A 20,991-nucleotide genomic window follows, 5' to 3' on the forward strand; every position below is an offset into this window, starting at 1 on the left:
CAGCCGCGCAGTGCAGCAGGGCTGGGAATTGAACCTTTATTTCCAGGGTGGCGGGGGGGCTGGGGGCAGGTTGGGGTCCCCTTGGCCCCCCTCAGATGAAGCCCAGCTCCTCCTCGGCCAGCTTGTCCCGCAGCCAGGGCAGCACGGTGAAGAGATTGAGGTGGAAGTCGCGGGCGTGGGCCGGGGCCCTGCGGCTGGGGGCCTTGCAGACGTCGAACACGCCCCAGCTGATCACACCCACCTGGGGGGGAACGGGGGGGCGTCAGGGGGGGCCAGAACACACGGGACAGCTCCCCCCACTGGCAGGAGGGGGGATCTGTCCCCTCTGAGGGGCGCTAGTTCCCACCCGGCCCCAGGGCAGGGACTGGCTGGCTCAGGGGGGCGAGGAATGGGGCAGGGGCCTGTCACCTCTGGGGGGCGCCGGCTCCCCCCGGCCCCAGGGCAGGGACTGGCTGGCTCAGGGGGGCAGGGAATGGGGCAGGGGCCTGTCCCCTCTGGGGGACGCCGGCTCCCCCCGGCCCCAGGGCAGGGACTGGCTGGCTCAGGGGGGCAGGGAATGGGGCAGGGGCCTGTCCCCTCTGGGGGGCGCCGGCTCCCCCAGGGTAGGGACTGGCTGGCTCAGGGGGGCGGGGAATGGGGCAGGGGCCTGTCCCCTCTGGGGGGCGCCGGCTGCCCCCGGCCCCAGGGCAGAGACTGGCTGGCTCAGGGGGGCAGGGAATGGGGCAGGGGCCTGTCCCCTCTGGAGGGCACCGGCTCCCACGAGCCCCAGGGCAGGTATGGGGGCGAGGACGGGGGGGGGGGCAGCACTCACCTGGATGTAGCGTTTGCCCTTGGCGATGATGAGGGGGCCCCCAGAGTCGCCTGGGGGAGGAAGAAGATGGTTTGAGGCAGCTGGGGGGGTGCCAGTTCCAGTGGGAAGCAGGGAGCTTGTGGGGGAAGCTGGGGGATCCCTGCTGCTGGCTGGGGGGTGACAGTTGAGCCTGGGGGGATCCAGGGGGCAGCTGGGGGAAATTCAGGGGCTCTGGGGGGATCTCAGCCTGGGGGCTCCAGGAACCGGGGAGGGGCAGCTGGGGGCGATTGGGCCCCCCTGGGGGGATCCCAGCTGGGTGGGGGCTGTGAGGATCTGGGGGGATCCCAGTTGGGGGAGATTTGGGGGCTCTGGGGGGATCCTGGCTGGGTGGGGGCAGTAAAGATCTGAGGAGATCCTGGCTGGGGGAGATTTGGGGGCTCTGGGGGGATCCCAGCTGGGTGGGGGCTGTGAGGATCTGGAGGGGTCCCAGCTGGGGGAGATTTGGGGGCTCTGGGGGGATCCTGGCTGGGGGAGATTCGGGGGCTCTGGGGGAATCCCGGCTGGGTGGGGGCTGTGAGGATCTGGGAGGGGATACTGGCTGGGGAAGATTCGGGGGCTCTGGGGGGCTCCTGGCTGGGTGGGGGCTGAGGATCTGGGGGGATCCCGGCTGGGGGAGATTTGGGGGCTCTGGGGGGCTCCTGGCTGCTGAGGGCTGAGGATCTGGGGGGATCCTGGCTGGAGGAGATTTGGGGGTTCTGGGGGGCTCCTGGCTGGGTGGGGGCTGAGGATCTGGGGTGTGGCTGGGGGAGATTTGGGGGCTCTGGGGGGCTCCTGGCTGGTGGGGGCCGAGGATCTGGGGGGATCCTGGCTGGGGGAGATTTGGGGGTTCTGGGGGGCTCCTGGCTGGGTGGGGGCTGAGGATCTGGGGTGTGGCTGGGGGAGATTTGGGGGCTCTGGGGGGCTCCTGGCTGGTGGGGGCTGAGGATCTGGGGGGATCCTGGCTGGGGGAGATTTGGGGGTTCTGGGGGGCTCCTGGCTGGTGGGGGCTGAGGATCCGGGGGGATCCTGGCTGGGGGAGATTTGGGGGCTCTGGGGGGATCCCGGCTGGGTGGGGGCTGTGAGGATCTGGGGTGTGGCTGGGGGAGATTTGGGGGGCTGCGGGAATCGAGGGGCAGTGCTCACCCTTGCAGGTGTTGGGGTCCACGACGGGGTCGATTCCCCCGGTGCAAAGGAATCGGGGCGTCACCACCTGCTTCACGTCCGTCACGTTGGCGTAAATCGGGGCCTTCTTTGCGTCCGCCTCGCAGGCTGATTTCTGGGGGAGAGGGAGGTTCACCGTGGGGCCCCTCGACTCCCCCCAGGGGCTCCCGCTGCCCCCAGATCCCCCCGGGGTCGCCCCCTCTCAGGCCCGGCCTGGCCCACGGCTCCCCCGGCCTGCCTGGCTCCGGCTCCCACCCACCCCGGACGCCGGGGTCCCTCACCTTCACCCCGTTCTTGATGTTCACGTGTTTCCGCTCCAGCTTCTTCTTCCCCTCGTGCACGAAGAGCGCCGGGACCTCGCCCACCGTCAGCAGCAGCCGCTCTGCGGGCCAGAGACTCGGGAGTGAGGGGCACCGGCAGAGCTGGGGGGCAGGGGCTGCGGGGCGGGAGTGAGGGGCACCCGCCGAGCTACGGGGTGGGGCAGGGGCTGCGGGTCGGGAGTGAGGGGCACCTGCTGAGCTGGGGGGCAGGGGCTGCGGGGCGGGAGTGAGGGGCACCCGCCGAGCTACGGGGTGGGGCAGGGGCTGCGGGGCGGGAGTGAGGGGCACCTGCTGAGCTGGGGGGCAGGGGCCTGCGGGGCGGGAGTGAGGGGCACCTGCTGAGCTGGGGGGCAGGGGCTGCGGGGCGGGAGTGAGGGGCACCCGCCGAGCTGGGGGGCTGCAGGTCGGGAGTGAGGGGCACCCGCCGAGCTGGGGAGGGGGCAGGGGCTGCGGGTCGGGAGTGAGGGGCACCTGCCGAGCTGCGGGTGGGGCAGGGGCTGCGGGGCGGGAGTGAGGGGCACCCAGGGAGCTGGGGGGCTGCAGGTCGGGAGTGAGGGGCACCCGTCGACCTGGGGGGCTGCGGGTCGGGAGTGAGGGGCACCCGTCGAGCTGGGAGGGCAGGGGCTGCAGGTCGGGAGTGAGGGGCACCTGCCGAGCTGCGGGGTGGGGCAGGGGCTGCGGGGCGGGAGTGAGGAGTACCCAGCGAGCTGGGGGGCTGCGGGTCGGGAGTGAGGGACACCTGTGGAGTTGGGGGGCAGGGGCTGCGGGTCGGGAGTGAGGGGCACCTGCTGAGCTGGGGGGCAGGGGCTGCGGGTCGGGAGTGAGGGGCACCCGCCGAGCTGCGGGGTGGGGCAGGGGCTGCGGGTCGGGAGTGAGGGGCACCCGCCGAGCTGCGGGGTGGGGCAGGGGCTGCGGGGCGGGAGTGAGGAGCACCCAGCGAGCTGGGGGGCTGCAGGTCGGGAGTGAGGGGCACCCGTGGAGCTGGGGGGCTGCGGGTCGGGAGTGAGGGGCACCTGTGGAGTTGGGGGGCTGGGAGTCAGGAGTGAGGGGCACCCGTGAAGCTGGGGGGGGGCAGGCAGCTGCGAGTCAGGAGTGAGGGGCACCTGCTGAGCTCGGGGGAGCGGGAGGGCGGGGGCTGTGAGTTGGGAGTGGGGGGGCACTGCGGGGAAGGGGACTGTGGGTCGGAAGCCGGGGGGCACTGGGAGAGCAGGGGATGCAGGTCGGGAGCAAGGGGGCACAGGGAGGGCCATGGGTTGGGAGCGGGACAAACTGGGGGGCAGGGGGCCATAGGTCAGGAGCGGGAGGGTACTGGGGGGACCAGGGGTTGGGAGCGGGGGGCACTGGTGGAGCTGGGGGTGGGGGGGCTATGGGTCAGGAGCGGGAGGGTACGGGGGGGCCAGGGGGCAGTGGTTGGGAGCGGGGGGCACTGGGGGGGTGGGGGGGGGCACCGGCTCTTACTGTGGTCGTTGCAGGTGGTCTCCGGGTGGGGCTTGCGCAGGGCGCGGGTGGTGCCCTCGGTGCAGGGCAGGCAGATGGGCCTGGGGGGGGCAGCAGAGGGTCAGCGGGCGGCTGGGGGGCCGGCGGGGGAGGGGCCCGGGACCCCCACTCACCGGGCGTTGAAGGAGAACTTGATCTTGGTGGTGAGTTTGACCAGGGCCACGTCGTAGTCGTAGAACTCGGGGATCCCGGCGCCCCGGAGCTTCCCGATGTTGTACTGGGGGTGACTCCAGAGCCTCTCCACCCGATTCGCCGAGCTCGACTTCCCTGCGCAGAACCCAGGCGTCCGGGGCCAGCCCCTGCTCGCAGCACCCACCCCCCCCAGAGCCGGGAGAGAACCCAGGCGTCCTGGCTCCCAGCCCCCCCCCCCGCTCTAACCCACCAGCCCCCACTCCCTTCCCAGAGCCGGGAGAGAACCCAGGCGTCCTGGCTCCCAGCCCCCCCGCCCGCTCTAACCCACCAGCCCCCACTCCCTTCCCAGAGCCGGGAGAGAACCCAGGCGTCCGGCGCCAGCCCCTGCTCGCAGCACCCACCACCCCCAGAGCCGGGAGAGAACCCAGGCGTCCTGGCTCCCAGCCCCCCCCGGCTCTAACCCACCAGCCCCCATTCCCCCCCCCCGAGCTGGGAGAGAACCCAGGTGTCCGGCGCCAGCCCCTGCTCGCAGCACCCCCCACCCCGCCAGAGCTGGGAGAGAACCCAGGCATCCTGGCTCCTAGCCCCCCCTGCTCTGACCCACCAGCTCCCACTCCCCTCCCGGGCCAGGCAGAGAACCCCAGAGTCCGGGCTCCCCTCCCCTCCCGGGCCAGGCAGAGAACCCCGGCGTCCGGGCTCCACACCCGGGCCAGGCAGAGAACCCCAGCGTCCAGGCTCCACACCCGGGCCAGGCAGAGAACCCAGGAGTCCGGGCTCCACACCCGGGCCAGGCAGAGAACCCCGGCGTCCGGCTCACCCACGTCCACGGTGATCCAGTGGGCCTGGTCGTCGATGTCGAAGCAGTGGGCGGCCGTGAGCACGAAGTACTCGGAGATCAGGGCCCCCTTGCAGGACTCCAGCCCCTTCCCAGGGCGCTGCAGAGAGAGGGGGGCATGGGGAGACAGGTCGGGGTCCCTGCTGTGGGGGCGTGTGGGGACAGCGGCTGGGGTAGGAGGCGCTGAGGCCAGGGTCCCTGCTGGGGGTGTGTGGGGAGATTGGCCCGGGGTAGGAGGGGCCGAGGCCAGTGGCACAGGGGGTGTGTGTGGGGAGAGCGGCCGGGGTAGGAGGGGCTGAGGCCGGGGGCACTGGGGGTGTGTGGGGAGAGCGGCCGGGGTAGGAGGGGCTGAGGCGGGGGTCCCTGTTGGGGGGGCATGTGGGGAGAGTGGCCCGGGGTAGGAGGGGCCGGAGGCACTGGGGGGGCGTGTGGGGAGATGGGTCTGGGGTAGGAGGGACCGAGGCCGGGGGCACTGCTGGGGGGGGGTGTGGGGAGACGGGTCTGGGGTAAGAGGGGCAGGGGGCACAGGGGGTGCGTGTGGGGAGAGCGACCGGGGTAGGAGGGGCTGAGGTCGGGGTCCCTGCTGGGGGGGACCCAGCGTGTGTCTCCAGCAGATGGGTAGCAGGTGCCATGTGGCTCCAAGACCCCAGCATGAGCAGGGGGCTCCCCCTGGCCCCCCAAAGCCCCCAGTTCCCCCTCCCCCCGTGCCCTTCCCCACCCACCCATCATCTCCAGTCCCTTCTTCCCCAGAGCCCCATGTCCCCCCTGCCAGCCCCCTGCACCCCAAGTCGCCACCCCTCCCCTCCCCTCCCAGCTCCCCTGTGCCCCGCACCCCCTCCCAGCTCCCCTGTGCCCCGCACCCCCTCCCACCTCCAGCCCCCTGCACCCCACCCCCATCTCCCCCGTGTGCCCCCTCCCCTCCCAGCTCCCCTGTGCCCCGCACCCCCTCCCACCTCCAGCCCCCTGCACCCCACCCCCATCTCCCCCGTGTGCCCCCTCCCCTCCCAGCTCCCCTGTGCCCCGCACCCCCTCCCACCTCCAGCCCCCTGCACCCCACCCCCATCTCCCCCCTGTGCCCCGCACCCCCTCCCAGCTCCCCTGTGCCCCGCACCCCCTCCCACCTCCAGCCCCCTGCACCCCACCCCCATCTCCCCCGTGTGCCCCCTCCCCTCCCAGCTCCCCTGTGCCCCGCACCCCCTCCCACCTCCAGCCCCCTGCACCCCACCCCCATCTCCCCCCTGTGCCCCGCACCCCCTCCCAGCTCCCCTGTGCCCCGCACCCCCTCCCACCTCCAGCCCCCTGCACCCCACCCCATCTCCCCCGTGTGCCCCCTCCTCTCCCAGCTCCCCTGTGCCCCGCACCCCCTCCCACCTCCAGCCCCCTGCACCCCACCCCATCTCCCCCCTGTGCCCCGCACCCCCTCCCAGCTCCCCTGTGCCCCGCACCCCCTCCCACCTCCAGCCCCCTGCACCCCACCCCCATCTCCCCCCTGTGCCCCGCACCCCCTCCCAGCTCCCCTGTGCCCCGCACCCCCTCCCACCTCCAGCCCCCTGCACCCCACCCCCATCTCCCCCCTGTGCCCCCTCCCCTCCCAGCTCCCCTGTGCCCCGCACCCCCTCCCACCTCCAGCCCCCTGCACCCCACCCCCATCTGCCCCCTGTGCCCCGCACCCCCTCCCAGCTCCCCTGTGCCCCGCACCCCCTCCCACCTCCAGCCCCCTGCACCCCACCCCCATCTCCCCCGTGTGCCCCCTCCCCTCCCAGCTCCCCTGTGCCCCGCACCCCCTCCCACCTCCAGCCCCCTGCACCCCACCCCCATCTCCCCCGTGTGCCCCCTCCCCTCCCAGCTCCCCTGTGCCCCGCACCCCCTCCCACCTCCAGCCCCCTGCACCCCACCCCCATCTCCCCCCTGTGCCCCGCACCCCCTCCCAGCTCCCCTGTGCCCCGCACCCCCTCCCACCTCCAGCCCCCTGCACCCCACCCCCATCTCCCCCGTGTGCCCCCTCCCCTCCCAGCTCCCCTGTGCCCCGCACCCCCTCCCACCTCCAGCCCCCTGCACCCCACCCCCATCTCCCCCCTGTGCCCCGCACCCCCTCCCAGCTCCCCTGTGCCCCGCACCCCCTCCCACCTCCAGCCCCCTGCACCCCACCCCCATCTCCCCCGTGTGCCCCCTCCTCTCCCAGCTCCCCTGTGCCCCGCACCCCCTCCCACCTCCAGCCCCCTGCACCCCACCCCATCTCCCCCCTGTGCCCCGCACCCCCTCCCACCTCCAGCCCCCTGCACCCCACCCCCATCTCCCCCCTGTGCCCCGCACCCCCTCCCAGCTCCCCTGTGCCCCGCACCCCCTCCCACCTCCAGCCCCCTGCACCCCACCCCCATCTCCCCCCTGTGCCCCCTCCCCTCCCAGCTCCCCTGTGCCCCGCACCCCCTCCCACCTCCAGCCCCCTGCACCCCACCCCCATCTGCCCCCTGTGCCCCGCACCCCCTCCCAGCTCCCCTGTGCCCCGCACCCCCTCCCACCTCCAGCCCCCTGCACCCCACCCCCATCTCCCCCGTGTGCCCCCTCCTCTCCCAGCTCCCCTGTGCCCCGCACCCCCTCCCACCTCCAGCCCCCTGCACCCCACCCCCATCTCCCCCGTGTGCCCCCTCCCCTCCCAGCTCCCCTGTGCCCCGCACCCCTCCCACCTCCAGCCCCCTGCACCCCACCCCCATCTCCCCCCTGTGCCCCGCACCCCCTCCCAGCTCCCCTGTGCCCCGCACCCCCTCCCACCTCCAGCCCCCTGCACCCCACCCCATCTCCCCCCTGTGCCCCGCACCCCCTCCCAGCTCCCCTGTGCCCCGCACCCCCTCCCACCTCCAGCCCCCTGCACCCCACCCCCATCTCCCCATGTGCCCCCTCCCCTCCCAGCTCCCCTGTGCCCTGCACCCCCTCCCACCTCCAGCCCCCTGCACCCCACCCCCATCTCCCCCGTGTGCCCCCTCCCCTCCCAGCCCCACTCACGGCGATTTTGATGCTGACGTGCCAGGGGTTTCGCTGGTAGTCGTTGGCCTCCTCGTGCGCCCAGCCCAGGCCGCACATGCTCAGCGTCTCGCTCTCGTCTGGGGGCAGACACAGGGTCAGGACGCCGGGGTTCTCTCCCAGCTCGGGGAGGGGAGGGGGGAGCTGGGCTGGGAGCCCGGACTCCTGGGTTCTCTCCCAGCTCAGGGAGGGGACTGGGGGCTGGTGAGTCGGGGGGCAGGGCTGGGAGCCTGGACACCTGGGTTCTCTCCCAGCTCGGGGAGGGAAGTGGGGGCTGGTGGGTTAGAGTAGGGGTGGGGAGCCGGATGCCAGGGTTTGCGGGGAGGGGGAGCCAGACGCCGGGATTCCCAGACTCGGGGGCAGGGAGCCAGGGTTGGCAGGGGGCCGGACGCCGGGGTTCATGGGGGCAGGGGTGTGCCAGACGCCGGGGTTCCCAGGGTTCGTGGGCAGGGGGGCAGAGAGCCAGACGCCAGGGTTCATGGGCAGGGGGGTGGGTGCCGGACACCGGGCTTCGTGGGGCAGTGGGGCGCCGGACACCGGGCTTCGTGGGGCAGGGGGGCGCCGGACGCCGGGGTTCGTGGGGCAGGGGGGCGCCGGACACCGGGGTTCGTGGGGCAGGGGGGCAGGGAGCCGGGGTTCCCGGTACCGATCATGTCGTGGAAGGCCTTCTGCAGGTCCCTGATGTCCTGCATATGGAAGACGTGTTTCTCGCCGCTCTTCTTGGAGGCCAACTCGGCGATGTTCTCGGCGTTCACCATGGCCCCGATCCCGAACACGTAGATATCTGGGGGGGGGAGCCGGGCTGTGGGGCCACCGTGCAGCCGCCTGCCGACCCCACGGCCCCAACCCCCACGGCCCTATCCCCCACAGCCCCCCATGCACTTCCCCGCCGACCCCACAGCCAATCCCCCTCCACGACCTCACGGCCCCAACCCCCACGGCCCTCTCCCCCACAGCCCCCCATGAACTCCCCTGCCAACACCCCCCGGCCCCATGGCCCCAACCCCCATGGCTCCCCATGGACCCCCCCCGTCGACCCCACGGCCAACCCCCCTACCTCTCCAACCCCATGGCCCCAACCCCCACGGCCCTCTCCCCCACAGCCCCCCATGGACCCCCTGCCAACCTCCCAGACCCCTCACTCCAGAGACTCACCATTGGCTCCCCCGCCGACTCCATGGCCAACCCCCCCATGCCTCCCCCATGGCCCCCCACGACCTGCCCCACTCCCCCAGCACCCCCGGCCCCCTCACCCAGGTAATCCTCGCGGGGGTTGCGGATGTCCCGGCCGATGCTCAGGAGCTCCCGGATCTGCCTCACCACCGGCATCGGGGAGCCCCCCATGTTGGTGTTCCCTGGGGGTAGGGGAGAGTGAGGGGGGCTGGGGGTGCAGATGGGGGAGGGGACTCAGAGGATGGGGGTTGGGCACTGTGGGAGGCTGAGGCGCTGCCTGGAGTGAAGGAGTGTGTGGGGGGGAGAGGTTGGGACTTCAGTGGGGCTGGGAAGGGCACAGGGGACTAGAGAGGTGTTCAGGGGTACAGGGGCTCTGGGGGGGTTCAGGGGTCTCATGAGGACAAGCATGTGGTGGGTGGAGTTGGGGTTTGGGGTACAGAGGGGTTTGGGGGTACAGGGGGATTGGGGGGTAATAGATTCACACTCTAGGGCTGGAAGGGTCCTCGTGAGGTCATCAAGTCCAGTCCCCTGCCCTCATGGCAGGACCAGATACTGTCTAGACCATCCCTGATAGACATTTATCTAACCTACTCTTAAATATCTCCAGAGATGGAGATTCCACAACTTCCCTAGGCAATCTATTCCAGTGTTTAACTACCCTGACAGTCAGGAACTTTTTCCTAATGTCCAACCTAAATCTCCCTTGCTGCAGTTTAAGCCCATTGCTTCTTGTTCTATCATTGGAGGCTAAGGTGAACAAGTTTTCTCCCTCCTCCTGATGACACCCTTTTAGATACCTGAAAACTGCTATCAGGTCCCCTCTCAGTCTTCTCTTTTCCAAACTAAACAAACCCAATTCCTTCAGCCTTCCTTCATAGGTCATGTTCTCAAGACCTTTCATCATTCTCGTTGCTCTTCTCTGGACCCTCTCCAGTTTCTCCACATCTTTCCTGAAATGCGGTGCCCAGAACTGGACACAATACTCCAGCTGAGGCCTGACCACCGCAGAGTAAGCGGAAGAATGACTTCTCGTGTCTTGTTTACAACACACCTGTTAATGCATCCCAGAATCATGTTTGCTTTTTTTGCAACAGTATCACACTGTTGACTCCTATTCAGCTTGTGGTCCACTATGACCCCTAGATCTCTTTCTGCCATACTCCTTCCTAGACAGTCTCCTCCCATTCTGTATGTGTGAAACTGATTGTTCCTTCCTAAGTGGAGCACTTTGCATTTATCTTTATTGAACTTCATCCTGTTTACCTCAGACCATTTCTCCAACTTGTCCAGATCATTTTGAATTTTGACCCTGTCCTCCAAAGCAGTTGCAATCCCTCCCAGTTTGGTATCGTCCGCAAACTTAATAAGCGTACTTTCTATGCCAACATCTAAATCATTGATGAAGATATTGAACAGAGCCGGTCCCAAAACAGACCCCTGCGGACCCCCACTTGTTATACCTTTCCAGCAGGATTGGGAGCCATTAACAACTACTCTCTGAGTACGGTTATCCAGCCAGTTATGCACCCACCTTATAGTAGCCCCATCTAAATTGTACTTTCCTAGTTTATCTATAAGAATATCATGCGAGACCGTATCAAATACCTTACTAAAGTCTAGGTATATCACATCCACCGCTTCTCCCTTATCCACAAGGCTCGTTATCCCATCAGAGAAAGCTATCGGATTGGTGTGACATGATTTGTTCTTTACAAATCCACGCTGGCTATTCCCTATCACCTTACCACCTTCCAAGGTTTTGCAGATGATTTCCTTCATTACTGGCTCCATTAGCTTCCCTGGCACAGAAGTTGAACTCACTGGTCTGTGGTTCCCTGGGTTGTTTTTATTTCCCTTTTGAGAGTTGGGCACTGGACTGGCCCCTTTCCAGCATTCTGGAATCTCTCCGGTCTCCCATGATTTCCCAAAGATAATAGCTAGAGGCTCAGATACCTCCTCTATTAACTCCTTGAGTATTCTAGGATGCATTTCATCAGGCCCTGGTGACTTGCAGGCATCTAACTTTTCTAAGTGATTTTTTACTTGTTCTTTTTTTATTTTCTCTTCTAAACCTACCCCCTTCCCGTAAGCATTCACTATACTAGACATTCCTTCAGACTTCTCAGTGAAGACCGAAACAAAGAAGTCATTAAGCATCTCTGCCATTTCCAAGTCTCCCGTTACTGTTTCCCCCTCCTCATTGAGCAGTGGGCCTACCCTGTCCTTGGTCTTCCTCTTGCTTCTAATGTATTGATAAAAAGTCTTCTTGTTTCCCTTTATTCCCATAGATAGTTTGAGTTCATTTTGTGCCTTTGCCTTTCTAATCTTGCCTCTGCATTCCTGTGTTATTTGCCTATATTCGTCCTTTGTAATCTGACCTAGTTTCCATTTTTATGAGACTCCTTTTTATTTTTGTAGGTCACGCAAGATCTCGTGGTTAAGCCAAGCTGGTCTTTTGCCACATTTTCTATTTTTCCTACCCAGCGGAGTAGCTTGCTTTTGGGCCCTTAATAGTGTCCCTTTGAAAAACTGCCAACTTTCCTCAGTTGTTTTCCCCCTCAGTCTTGATTCCCATGGGACCTTGCCTATCAGCTCTCTGAGCTCACCAAAATCCGCCTTCCTGAAATCCATTGTCTCTATTCTGCTGTACTCCCTTCTACCCTTCCTTAGAATTGTCAGCACTCTGATTTCCTGATCACTTTCACCCAAGCTTCCTTCTACTTTCAAATTCTCACCGAGCTCCTCCCTATTTGTTAAAATCAAGTCTAGAACAGCTTCCCCCCTAGTAGCTTTTTCAACCTTCTGAAATAAAAAGTTGTCTGCAATGCAGTCCAGGAACTTATTGGAGAGTCTGTGCCCTGGAGTGTTATTTTCCCAACATATATCTGGATAGTTGAAGTCCCCCATCACCACCAAATCTTGGGCTTTGGATGATTTTGTTAGTTGTTTAAAAAAAGCCTCATCCACCTGTAGCAGACGCCTAGCACGACATCACCCTTGTGTCTTACCCCTTTTAGCCTAACCCAGAGACTCTCAACACGTCCGTCTCCTGTCCAAGGGTGCACATTTTAATATATAAGGCAACGCCTCCCTTTCCCCCGCCTGCCCTTCCTGAGCAAGCTGCACCCACCCACACCAGCGCTCCGGTGTGTTATCCCACCACGCGTCGGTGATGCCAGCGATGTCAGAGCTGTATTTATTGATTAGCACTTCCAGTTCTTCCTGCTTATTCCCCAGACGTCTCGCATTTGGCAGCTAAGATCCTGGTTTGATCCTGCCTCCCAGTTGTGCCCTGACCCTCCTTTCTCTCTGCCATCACAGCCCACACTCCCTCTCGCTTCCGACCCATCTCCCAGGTCTCCGTGTCCCCGGCGAAACTCACTAGGGTCTCACCATCCGTCATGAGGACCAGCACGTGGCGGGTGGAGTTGGGGTGCAGGGGTACAGGGGGGTTGGAGGTACAGAGGAGTTTGGGGATACAGGGAGGTCTCACCATCAGTCATGAGGACCAGCACGTGGCAGGTGGAGTTGGGGCTTGGGGGTACAGGCAGGTTCGGGGGGGTCTCACCATCGGTCATGAGGACCAGCACGTGATGAGTGGAGTTGGGGCTTAGGGGTATAGGGGGGTTGGGCGTTCCAAGGTTTGGGGGTACAGGGGGGTCTCACCGTAGGTCATGAGGACCAGCACATGGCAGGTGGACTTGGGGTTTGGGGGTACAGGGGGGTTGGGGGTTCCAGGGTTTGGGGGTATGGGGGGGATCTCACCATCAGTCATTAGAACCAGCATGTGGTGGATGGAGTTGGGGTTTGGGGGTTCCAGGCTTTGGGGGTACAGGGGGTCTCACCATCGGTCATGAGGACCAGCACGTGGCGGGTGGAGTTGAGGTTTGGGGGTTCCAGGGGGTTTGGGGGTACAGGGGGTCTCACCATCCGTCATGAGGACCAGCACGTGGCGGGTGGAGTTGGGGTTTGGGGGTACAGGGGGTTTGGGGGTACAGGGGGTCTCACCATCCGTCATGAGGACCAGCACGTGGCGGGTGGAGTTGGGGTTTGGGGGTACAGGGGGTTTGGGGGTACAGGGGTCTCACCATCCGTCATGAGGACCAGCACGTGGCGGGTGGAGTTGGCGACCGGCGCCACCTTGTGGCCCTTGCGAATCTCGTCCTGCTCCTGCTCGATGATCATGTTGTGCACGGCCTCCAGCGCGGCCTTGGTGTTGGTGCCGCTGCGCAGCGCATGGCCTGGGGGGGCACGGGGGGGTCAGGGCGGCCGGGACCCCCACAGCGACCCCCACAGCGACCCCCGCAGAGCCCCCCTGCAGCTCCCCCAGATAGCCCCCCGCCCCCGGACTCACTCTCGTATTTCAGGTCCCCCAGCTTGGTGCTGACCCAGTCGGCGTCGCTGCTCTGGGCGTTCACGGTGCTCACCACGACGTGGGGGTCGGTGGCGAAGGTCAAGACCCCATAGCGGGGAAAGACCCCGTAGCTGGAGATCTAGGGGGGAAGTCGAGCGTCAGGGCAGGGGGGCCGGGGGCACCCACTGGACATGGGGCAGGTGTCTCGGCCCCCCTGGGTGCAGGGGCAGTTGGGGGCCCCCAAACCCCAGAGGGCTGGGGATTGTGAGGTCCGAGGGGGTGCCCAGGGACGGTGAGGGGTACTAGAGGTCTGGGGGTGCTGACAGGCCCTAGGGGTGCTGGCATTGGGGATACGAGGAGAGGGGTTGGGGGAGGCCCAGGCTACTGGGGACTTTGGGTGTTTGGTGAAGGTTGCAGGGTGCCCGAGGAGCTGGGTTTTCGGGGGGCGGGGGGTTCCCATGGGGCCAGATGGGCATTAGGCGATGTGGGGGGTGCAAGGGGGTAGGGGGTTTCCATGGGGCCTGGTGGGCGCTAGGGGATGTTGGAGGTCCCTAGAGTTTGGGGGGTTCCTGTGGGGCCTGGTGGGCACTAGGGGATTTTGGGGGTCCCCAGAGTTTGGGGGGTTCCTGTGGGGCCAGGTGGGCACTAGGGGATGTTGGGGATCCCTGGGGTTTGGGAGGGTTCCCATGGGGACAGGTGGGTGCTAGAGGATGTTGGGGGTCCCTGGGGTTTTGGGGGTTTCCATGGGGCCATGTGGGTGCTAGGGGATGGTGGGGGTCCCTGGGGTTTCGAGGGGTTCCCATGGGGCCAGGTGGGCACTACGGGATGTTGGGGATTCCTGGTGTTTGGGGGGATTCCCATGGAGCCAGGTGGGCACTAGGGGATGTTGGGGATTCCTGGTGTTTGGGGGGATTCCCATGGAGCCAGGTGGGCACTAGGGGATGGTGGGGATCCCCGGGGTTTGGGGGGGTTCCCATGGGGCCAGGTGGGCACTAGGGGATGGTGGGGATCCCCAAGGTTTTGGGGGTTCCCATGGGGCCAGGTGGGCACTAGGGGATGGTGGGGATCCCCGGGGTTTTGGGGGTTCCCATGGAGTTAGGTGGCCACTAGGGGATGGTGGGGGTCCTGGGGTTTTGGGGGTTCCCATGGGGCCAGGTGGGCACTAGGGGATGGTGGGGATCCCCGGGGTTTGGGGGGGTTCCCATGGGGCCAGGTGGGCACTAGGGGATGTTGGGGATCCCCGGGGTTTTGGCGGTTCCCATGGAGTCAGGTGGGCACTAGGGGATGGTGGGGGTCCCTGGGGTTTTGGGGGTTCCCATGGGGCCAGGTGGGCACTAGGGGATGGTGGGGATCCCCGGAGTTTGGGGGGGTTCCCATGGGGCCAGGTGGGCACTAGGGGATGTTGGGGATCCCCGGGGTTTTGGCGGTTCCCATGGAGTCAGGGGGGCACTAGGGGATGGTGGGGGTCCCTGGGGTTTTGGGGGGGTTCCCATGGGGCCAGGTGGGCACTAGGGGATGGTGGGGGTCCCCGGGGTTTTGGGAGGTGTCCCCACCTTCTCGATGAGCTGGACCAGGACGTCGCGGGCGCGGGAGAAGTTCCCCTCCCCCACGCTGTCCGAGGCGTCGAGCACCAGGTAAATGTTCATGGACCCGCCGGCCTCGATCACGATCTTCCGCTTCACGTTCTCCGCTGCGGAGAGCGGGGGGGTCAGTGGGCGACTGGACCCCCCCTTCCCCAGCAGAGCCCCTCCCGCTGCGCCCCACCCCCTCCCCAGCCACGGGCAGGCCTCCCAGCCACGTCCTCCCTGCTGCCCCCCCGAGCCCATCCTGACCGCCCCATTACAAACTCCCTCTTCCTGCCCCCCTGGCCTGTGATCCCCCAATTCAGGCAGGCTGCCCCCCTCAACTGCGATCCTGCCCCCGGCCCCCCAACCCCTCATGGCCAAGCCCCCCCCCGAACTGCGATCCTGCCCCCGGCCCCCCAACCCCTGCTGGCTAAGGCCCCCCAAACTGCGATTCTCTTTCCAACCCTCCTGTCTGAGCCCCTTCCGAACTGCGATCCTCCCCTTGGCCCCCCAACCCCTCCTGGCCAAGCCCCCCCAAACTGCAATCCACCCCCAGTGACCCCTGCTGGCCGAGCCCCGCTCAACTGCAATCCCCCCCCCAGTCCCCCAGCACCCCTAGCTGAGCCGTCCCCGAACTGCGACCCCCTCGCCGAATGCCCCCCACCGCCGTGACTCACAGGTGGTCCGGTTCGGATCAGCCACCTCCACGGTCTCCGAGAGCGAGGCGATGAACGCGGAGGACACTTCCTCGGGGGTGTCGTAGGTGGACGGGTCTGGGGGGGGGCAGGAAGAGAGGGGGGGCTGAGAAACTGGGGATCACTCCCCCGCGTCCCCCCATCCCCGACCCCCCCGCGTCCCCCCATCCCATCACCTCGACACTCCGGCTGTGTCCCACTCCAGGCGCCGGACTCCTGGCAGGTCCGTTCTTTGGATCCGAACATGACGAGCCCCCGGCCACACCGGTACCGGACCCGATCCTCCACCCGGTAGAGCTGCCCGTCCTTCGTCGCCCCGATGGGGACACCAGGGTCCGGGCACTGGCCCTCTGCGGGGAGAGGGGGTGTCAGCCCGTGTCGGCCCCTGCTGGGGCAGGTTAGCCCATGTCGGGGCCATGTCTGGGTGTGTCAGCCTCCATTGGGGTGTTAGCCTGTGTTGGGGGCACATTAGCCTGTGTCAGGGCTGTGTTGGGGCACGGCTGGGTGTGTTAGCCTGTGTTGGGGGCACATTAGCCTGTGTCGGGGCCGTGTTGGGGCACGGCTGGGTGTGTCAGCCTGTGTTGGGGGCACATTAGCCCATGTCGGGGCCATGTCTGGGTGTGTCAGCCTCCATTGGGGTGTCAGCCTGTATTGGGGGCACATTAGCCTGTGTCGGGGCCGTGTTGGGGCACGGCTGGGTGTGTCAGCCTGTGTTGGGGGCACGTTAGCCCAGGTCGGGGCCATGTCTGGGTGTGTCAGCCTCCATTGGGGTGTCAGCCTGTATTGGGGGCACATTAGCCTGTGTCGGGGCCGTGTTGGGGCACAGCTGGGTGTGTCAGCCTGTGTTGGGGGCACGTTAGCCCAGGTCGGGGCCATGTCTGGGTGTGTCAGCCTCCATTGGGGTGTTAGCCTGTATTGGGGGCACATTAGCCTGTGTCGGGGCCGTGTTGGGGCACAGCTGGGTGTGTCAGCCTGTGTTGGGGGCACGTTAGCCCATGTCGGGGCCATGTCTGGGTGTGTCAGCCTCCATTGGGGTGTTAGCCTGTATTGGGGGCACATTAGCCTGTGTCGGGGCCGTGTTGGGGCACAGCTGGGTGTGTCAGCCTGTGTTGGGGGCACGTTAGCCCATGTCGGGGCCATGTCTGGGTGTGTCAGCCTCCATTGGGGTGTTAGCCTGTATTGGGGGCACATTAGCCTGTCTCGGGGCCGTGTTGGGGCACGGCTGGGTGTGTCAGCCTGTGCTGGGGGCATGTTAGCCCATGTCGGGGCCATGTCTGGGTGTGTCAGCCTCCATTGGGGTGTTAGCCTGTATTGGGGGCACATTAGCCTGTCTCGGGGCCGTGTTGGGGCACGGCTGGGTGTGTCAGCCTGTGTTGGGGGCGTGCCAGGCCGTGTCAGGGCCGTGTCAGGGCATGTCCACACGCTCGGCTCCCCCTCACCTCCGTCGTCGCAGATGGCCGTCCCCCCGCTCCACTTCCCGTTGGGCAGGCAGGTGCGGTTGTGGGGGCCGCGCAGCGTGTACCCCTCGAAGCACTCGAAGGTCAGCGTCTGGCTGATGTTGTAGCGTGGCTGGCGGGGGTGGAAGTGCCCGTTGTCGAACTCCAGCGGGCCCGGGCACTGGATCGCTGCGGGGACAGGGGAATGGTCTGTTCTGGGTGCCCCCCCATGGCCCTCCGACACCTCCCAGCACCCAGACATCTCCTCCAGCCTCTCCCCGAGCACCCCACCTCCCCCTGGCACCTGGACACCCCCACGGCCCCCCGCTTTCCCTCACAGCACGCAGACACCCCCCCTGCCCCCAGACATCCCCCTGGCACCTGAACCCCCACCTGGCTCCCAGATTCCCCCCCGCCTCTCGCTGGTACCCAAACACCCCCCACGGCCCCCAGACACCCCCAAACGGCCGCCATCTCCCACTGACCCCTACACACCCCCCATGGCCCCCAAACACCCTTCCAGAACTCCCTGCCTTCCCCCAGCTCCCAGACCCCTCTGCCCCCGGCCCCCCACCTCTGCACTCGGCCTTGGCGAGGGGGCGGCCGCCGGGGGCGCGCAGGGGGCTCCACTGGCTGTTGGAACGGCACTCCCGGATGGGGGTGGGGTACGGGAACTGCCCCGCGGGGCACTGGTACACCAGCATCTGCCCCTGGCGCTGCACCCGGGCCGAGCCCCCCACGATCGGCGCTGCCTGGGGGTCACAGCTCGGGGCGTCGCTGGCGGCCGCACCTGGGGGGAATGAGAGCATCAGGGCGAGGCCAGGGACCCCCCCACATCTCCCCTCGCGGCCCCTCAAATACCCCCCAATCCCACCGGGGGGCACCCGGCCATTTGTGTGGGACCCATAAAAACGCACCTGCCGGGCAGGGACAATGTGTGTAGGACCCACCCCAATTACCCCCCCGTCTGCCCGAGCTCTGGGGAGGGACTTGCTGGGGGGGTTATGGGGGGTCGAGCCAGGTTGGGGGCCCTGAGCTGGGAGTGGTGGGAGAGGGCTGGCTGGGTTGGGGGCCCGGCGTGGGGCTGGCTGGGGGCCAGGTTGTGGGGGGGCCGGCTCGGGGGCCGGGTGGGGGTAGCTGGGCGGTTGTGGGGGAGCCGGGCCGCGGGGGGCTGTGGGGCTGTGCGGGGTTGGGTTGTGGGGGAGCCGGTGGGCTGCGGGGGGGTCGTGTTGTGGGGGGGCTGGGGGGGCAGTGGGGGGCCGAGCGAGGAGGGTTGTGGGGGGGCCGGTCGGGGGGAGCTGGGGGGCTTTGGGGGGACAGGGGGGGCTGGTCGGGGGGACCCACCGAGGCTCAGCGCCAGGAGCCAGGCGAGCAGCGGGGCTGCGGGTCCCATCGCTCGGCGCGTCCGTCCGGGGCTGAGCGGAGCCGGGTCTGGCCGAGCCCGGCTGCCCGCGGGCGGGGCTGGGGGGCGGGGAGGGACAGGGGTTGGGGGGAGGGGAGCTGGGGGGGAAGGGGTGGAGTGGGTACAGGATGAGGGCGGGGGAGGGGAGCTGGGGGGAAGGGGTGGAGTGGGTACAGGATGAGGGCGGGGGAGGGGGTTGTGGGGGAGCTGGGGGGAGGGGGTTGAGGGGGTACAGGATGAGGGCGGGGGAGGGGGTTGTGGGGGTACAGGATGAGGGCGGGGGGAGCAGGTTGTGGGGGAGCTGTGGGGCAACGGGGGGGAGGAGGGGGATTTCTCTCTCTGCCAGTTCTGCCAGGAACTGACGGGGGGGGGGTGTCTGACGGGAGTTTGCGGGGGGGGGCTGGGAGGGGGCATGAGCCAGGGTCAGGAGGTGGGGGGCAGAAAGGGGCTCAGGGGGCAGGTGGGGGCACATGGAGGCGGGGGGGCAGGAGGGGGCCCAGCCAGTCAGGTGACTTTCGGGAAATGGGCAGCAAACACAAGGGGCTGCCCCCCCCTGGTATTAATTCCCTTCCCTAAACAAACTTCCGCCTTCCTGCGCCAGCCGCCCCCGGCCCAGGGCCAAACCGCAGACCTGGGGGGTGGGCACCCGCTGCCTTTCCTGAGAACTGGCAGCTTCAGCTCCCAGAAAGGAGGGTGTGAAGAGAACCCAGGAGTCCTGGCCCCCAGCCCCCCTGCTCTAACCACCAGCCCCCACTGCCCTCCAAGAGCCAGGAGAGAACCCAGGTGTACTGGCCCCCAGCCCCCCCTGCTCTAACCACCAGCCCCCACTGCCCTCCAAGAGCCAGGAGAGAACCCAGGTGTACTGGCCCCCCAGCCCCCCCTGCTTTAACCCACCAGCCCCCACTGCCCTCCCAGAGCCGGGGAGAGAACCCAGGAGTCCTGGCTCCCAGCCCCCACTGCTCTAACCCACCAGCCCCCACTCCCCTCCCAGAGCTGGGGAGAGAACCCAGGAGTCCTGGCCCCCAGCCCCCCCTGCTCTAACCCACCAGCCCCCACTGCCCTCCCAGAGCTGGGGAGAGAACCCAGGAGTCCTGGCCCCCAGCCCCCCCTGCTTTAACCCACCAGCCCCCACTGCCCTCCCAGAGCTGGGGAGAGAACCCAGGAGTCCTGGCTCCCAGCTGCCCACTCCAATCCCATCCCAGACACGCAACAAATGGGAGCCGAAGTCCAAGGCCTGTATTTGTATACGGGGGTCATGGCCCCCAGTGTCCTCCCCCGTCTGCTCCCTGCCCCCAGCCTGACCGGGACCTGCCCATTTACCCCTGTCCTAGGCCTGCCTGGGGAGGGAGTCAGACCCCTGGAGAAGGGAACAAGATACCGGGGCACTGCTGTGTGGAAGCTCGCAGCATTGGGGTGCTGTCACAGAGTATGGGGGAGACAAGGGCCTGCACCCCCCACTTCCTGCGATTCCCTGCGACTCTCAGCCAGCCAGTAACACAGGAGGTTTATTAGCCGACAGGACACAGGCCCAAGTGGAGCTTTCAGGGACAGACAACAGGACCCCTCAGTCAGGTCCATCCTGGGGGGTGGGGAGCCCAGACCCCGGTGCTGGACTTCCCCCTCATCTCCCCAGCCAACTGCAAACTGAAACCCTCCAGCCCCTCCTCGGCCTTTGTCCCTTTCCCAGGCCAGGAGGCACCTGATCTCTTTGTCCCCAACCCCTTCCGTTGGCACCTTGCCGGGGAGGGGCCCAGGCCATCAGTGGCCAGGAGACAGAGTGTGGGTCATTCTCTGTGCAGACACCATCACACCTGCCCTCTAGGGCTCCGCAACAATCCCACCCCCTTATCCCACCACCTAGAGACTTACGAACTGCGAAGGGGAAACTGAGGCACCCAGACAGTATTCAGAGAAAACACTAACATTCCCCCTTTGTCACAGGTGCACGGCTGGGGGCACTGCTGTGGGGAAGCTCGCAGTGTGGGGGGTGCCTGGCTGGGGGCACTGCTGTGGGGAAGCTCACAGCACTGGGGGCTGCCTGGCTGGGGGTACTGTGATGAAGTGGGAATGTTCTTTATGTTTCCTCTGAACATTGTGTTGGTGCCTCGGTTTCCCCTTTGCATTTCTTAACTCTCTAGGTGGTGGGATAAGGGGGTGAGAATGCTGCAGAGCACGGGGCCAGTGCACATAAATGGCCGACACTCTGTCTCCTGGCAACTAATGGCCGGGGCCCTTCCCCCCTGCCAGGGGATGCTAAAGGTGGGAGAAAACAAAGAGCTGAGGAGACCCCCTGGCCCGGGAAAGGGGCTGAGCAGAGAGGAGGGGCTGGAGGGGGTTTCAGTCTGGAGCTGGCTGGGGACGAGGAGTGAAGTGCAGACGTGGGGGTCTGGCTCACTGCCCCCCCAGAATGGACCCAGCCGAGGGGTCCGGTTCGCAGTACCTACAAGCTCTGTGTTAGACCCTGTTCCTGTCATCGAATAAACCTCTGTGTTACTGGCTGGCTGAGAGTCACGTCTGACTGCAAAGTGGGGGTGCAGGACCCTGTGGCTTCTCCAGGACCCCGCTGGGGTGGGC

General features: G+C 66.7%; 1 protein-coding gene across 1 annotated transcript; it reads right to left on the reverse strand.

The window, feature by feature from the left end:
* Nucleotides 1-8: 8 nt before the first annotated feature.
* Nucleotides 9-18,440, reverse strand: CFB (complement factor B). The gene is made up of 18 exons (XM_030543061.1): nt 18,360-18,440; nt 17,590-17,805; nt 17,019-17,204; nt 15,756-15,929; nt 15,562-15,657; nt 14,873-15,009; nt 13,320-13,458; nt 13,054-13,206; nt 9,046-9,147; nt 8,439-8,576; nt 7,775-7,872; nt 4,757-4,874; nt 3,921-4,074; nt 3,769-3,848; nt 2,272-2,372; nt 1,973-2,105; nt 812-861; nt 9-241 (listed from the first exon to the last, which is right to left on the reverse strand). Exons 1-18 carry the CDS (start codon nt 18,406-18,408, stop codon nt 92-94), a joined length of 2,274 nt encoding a protein of 757 aa, XP_030398921.1. The 5' UTR covers nt 18,409-18,440; the 3' UTR covers nt 9-91.
* Nucleotides 18,441-20,991: the final 2,551 nt, after the last annotated feature.

This window comes from Gopherus evgoodei, unplaced genomic scaffold (assembly GCF_007399415.2).
Source record: "Gopherus evgoodei ecotype Sinaloan lineage unplaced genomic scaffold, rGopEvg1_v1.p scaffold_279_arrow_ctg1, whole genome shotgun sequence".
In the NCBI taxonomy this organism is placed as follows: domain Eukaryota; kingdom Metazoa; phylum Chordata; order Testudines; family Testudinidae; genus Gopherus; species Gopherus evgoodei.

What these genes read in the sequence shown, in the direction of transcription:
- CFB (XM_030543061.1), bottom strand. Translation starts at nt 18,408, where the DNA reads ATGGGACCCGCAGCCCCGCTGCTCGCCTGGCTCCTGGCGCTGAGCCTC. An exon ending in TGGTCCAGCTCATCGAGAAG is followed by an intron (nt 13,459 to 14,872) that starts GTGGGGACACCT and finishes CTTCCCCCCTAG; the next exon opens with ATCTCCAGCTACGGGGTCTT. An exon ending in CCCCCGCGAGGATTACCTGG is followed by an intron (nt 8,577 to 9,045) that starts GTGAGGGGGCCG and finishes TCCCCCCCCCAG; the next exon opens with ATATCTACGTGTTCGGGATC.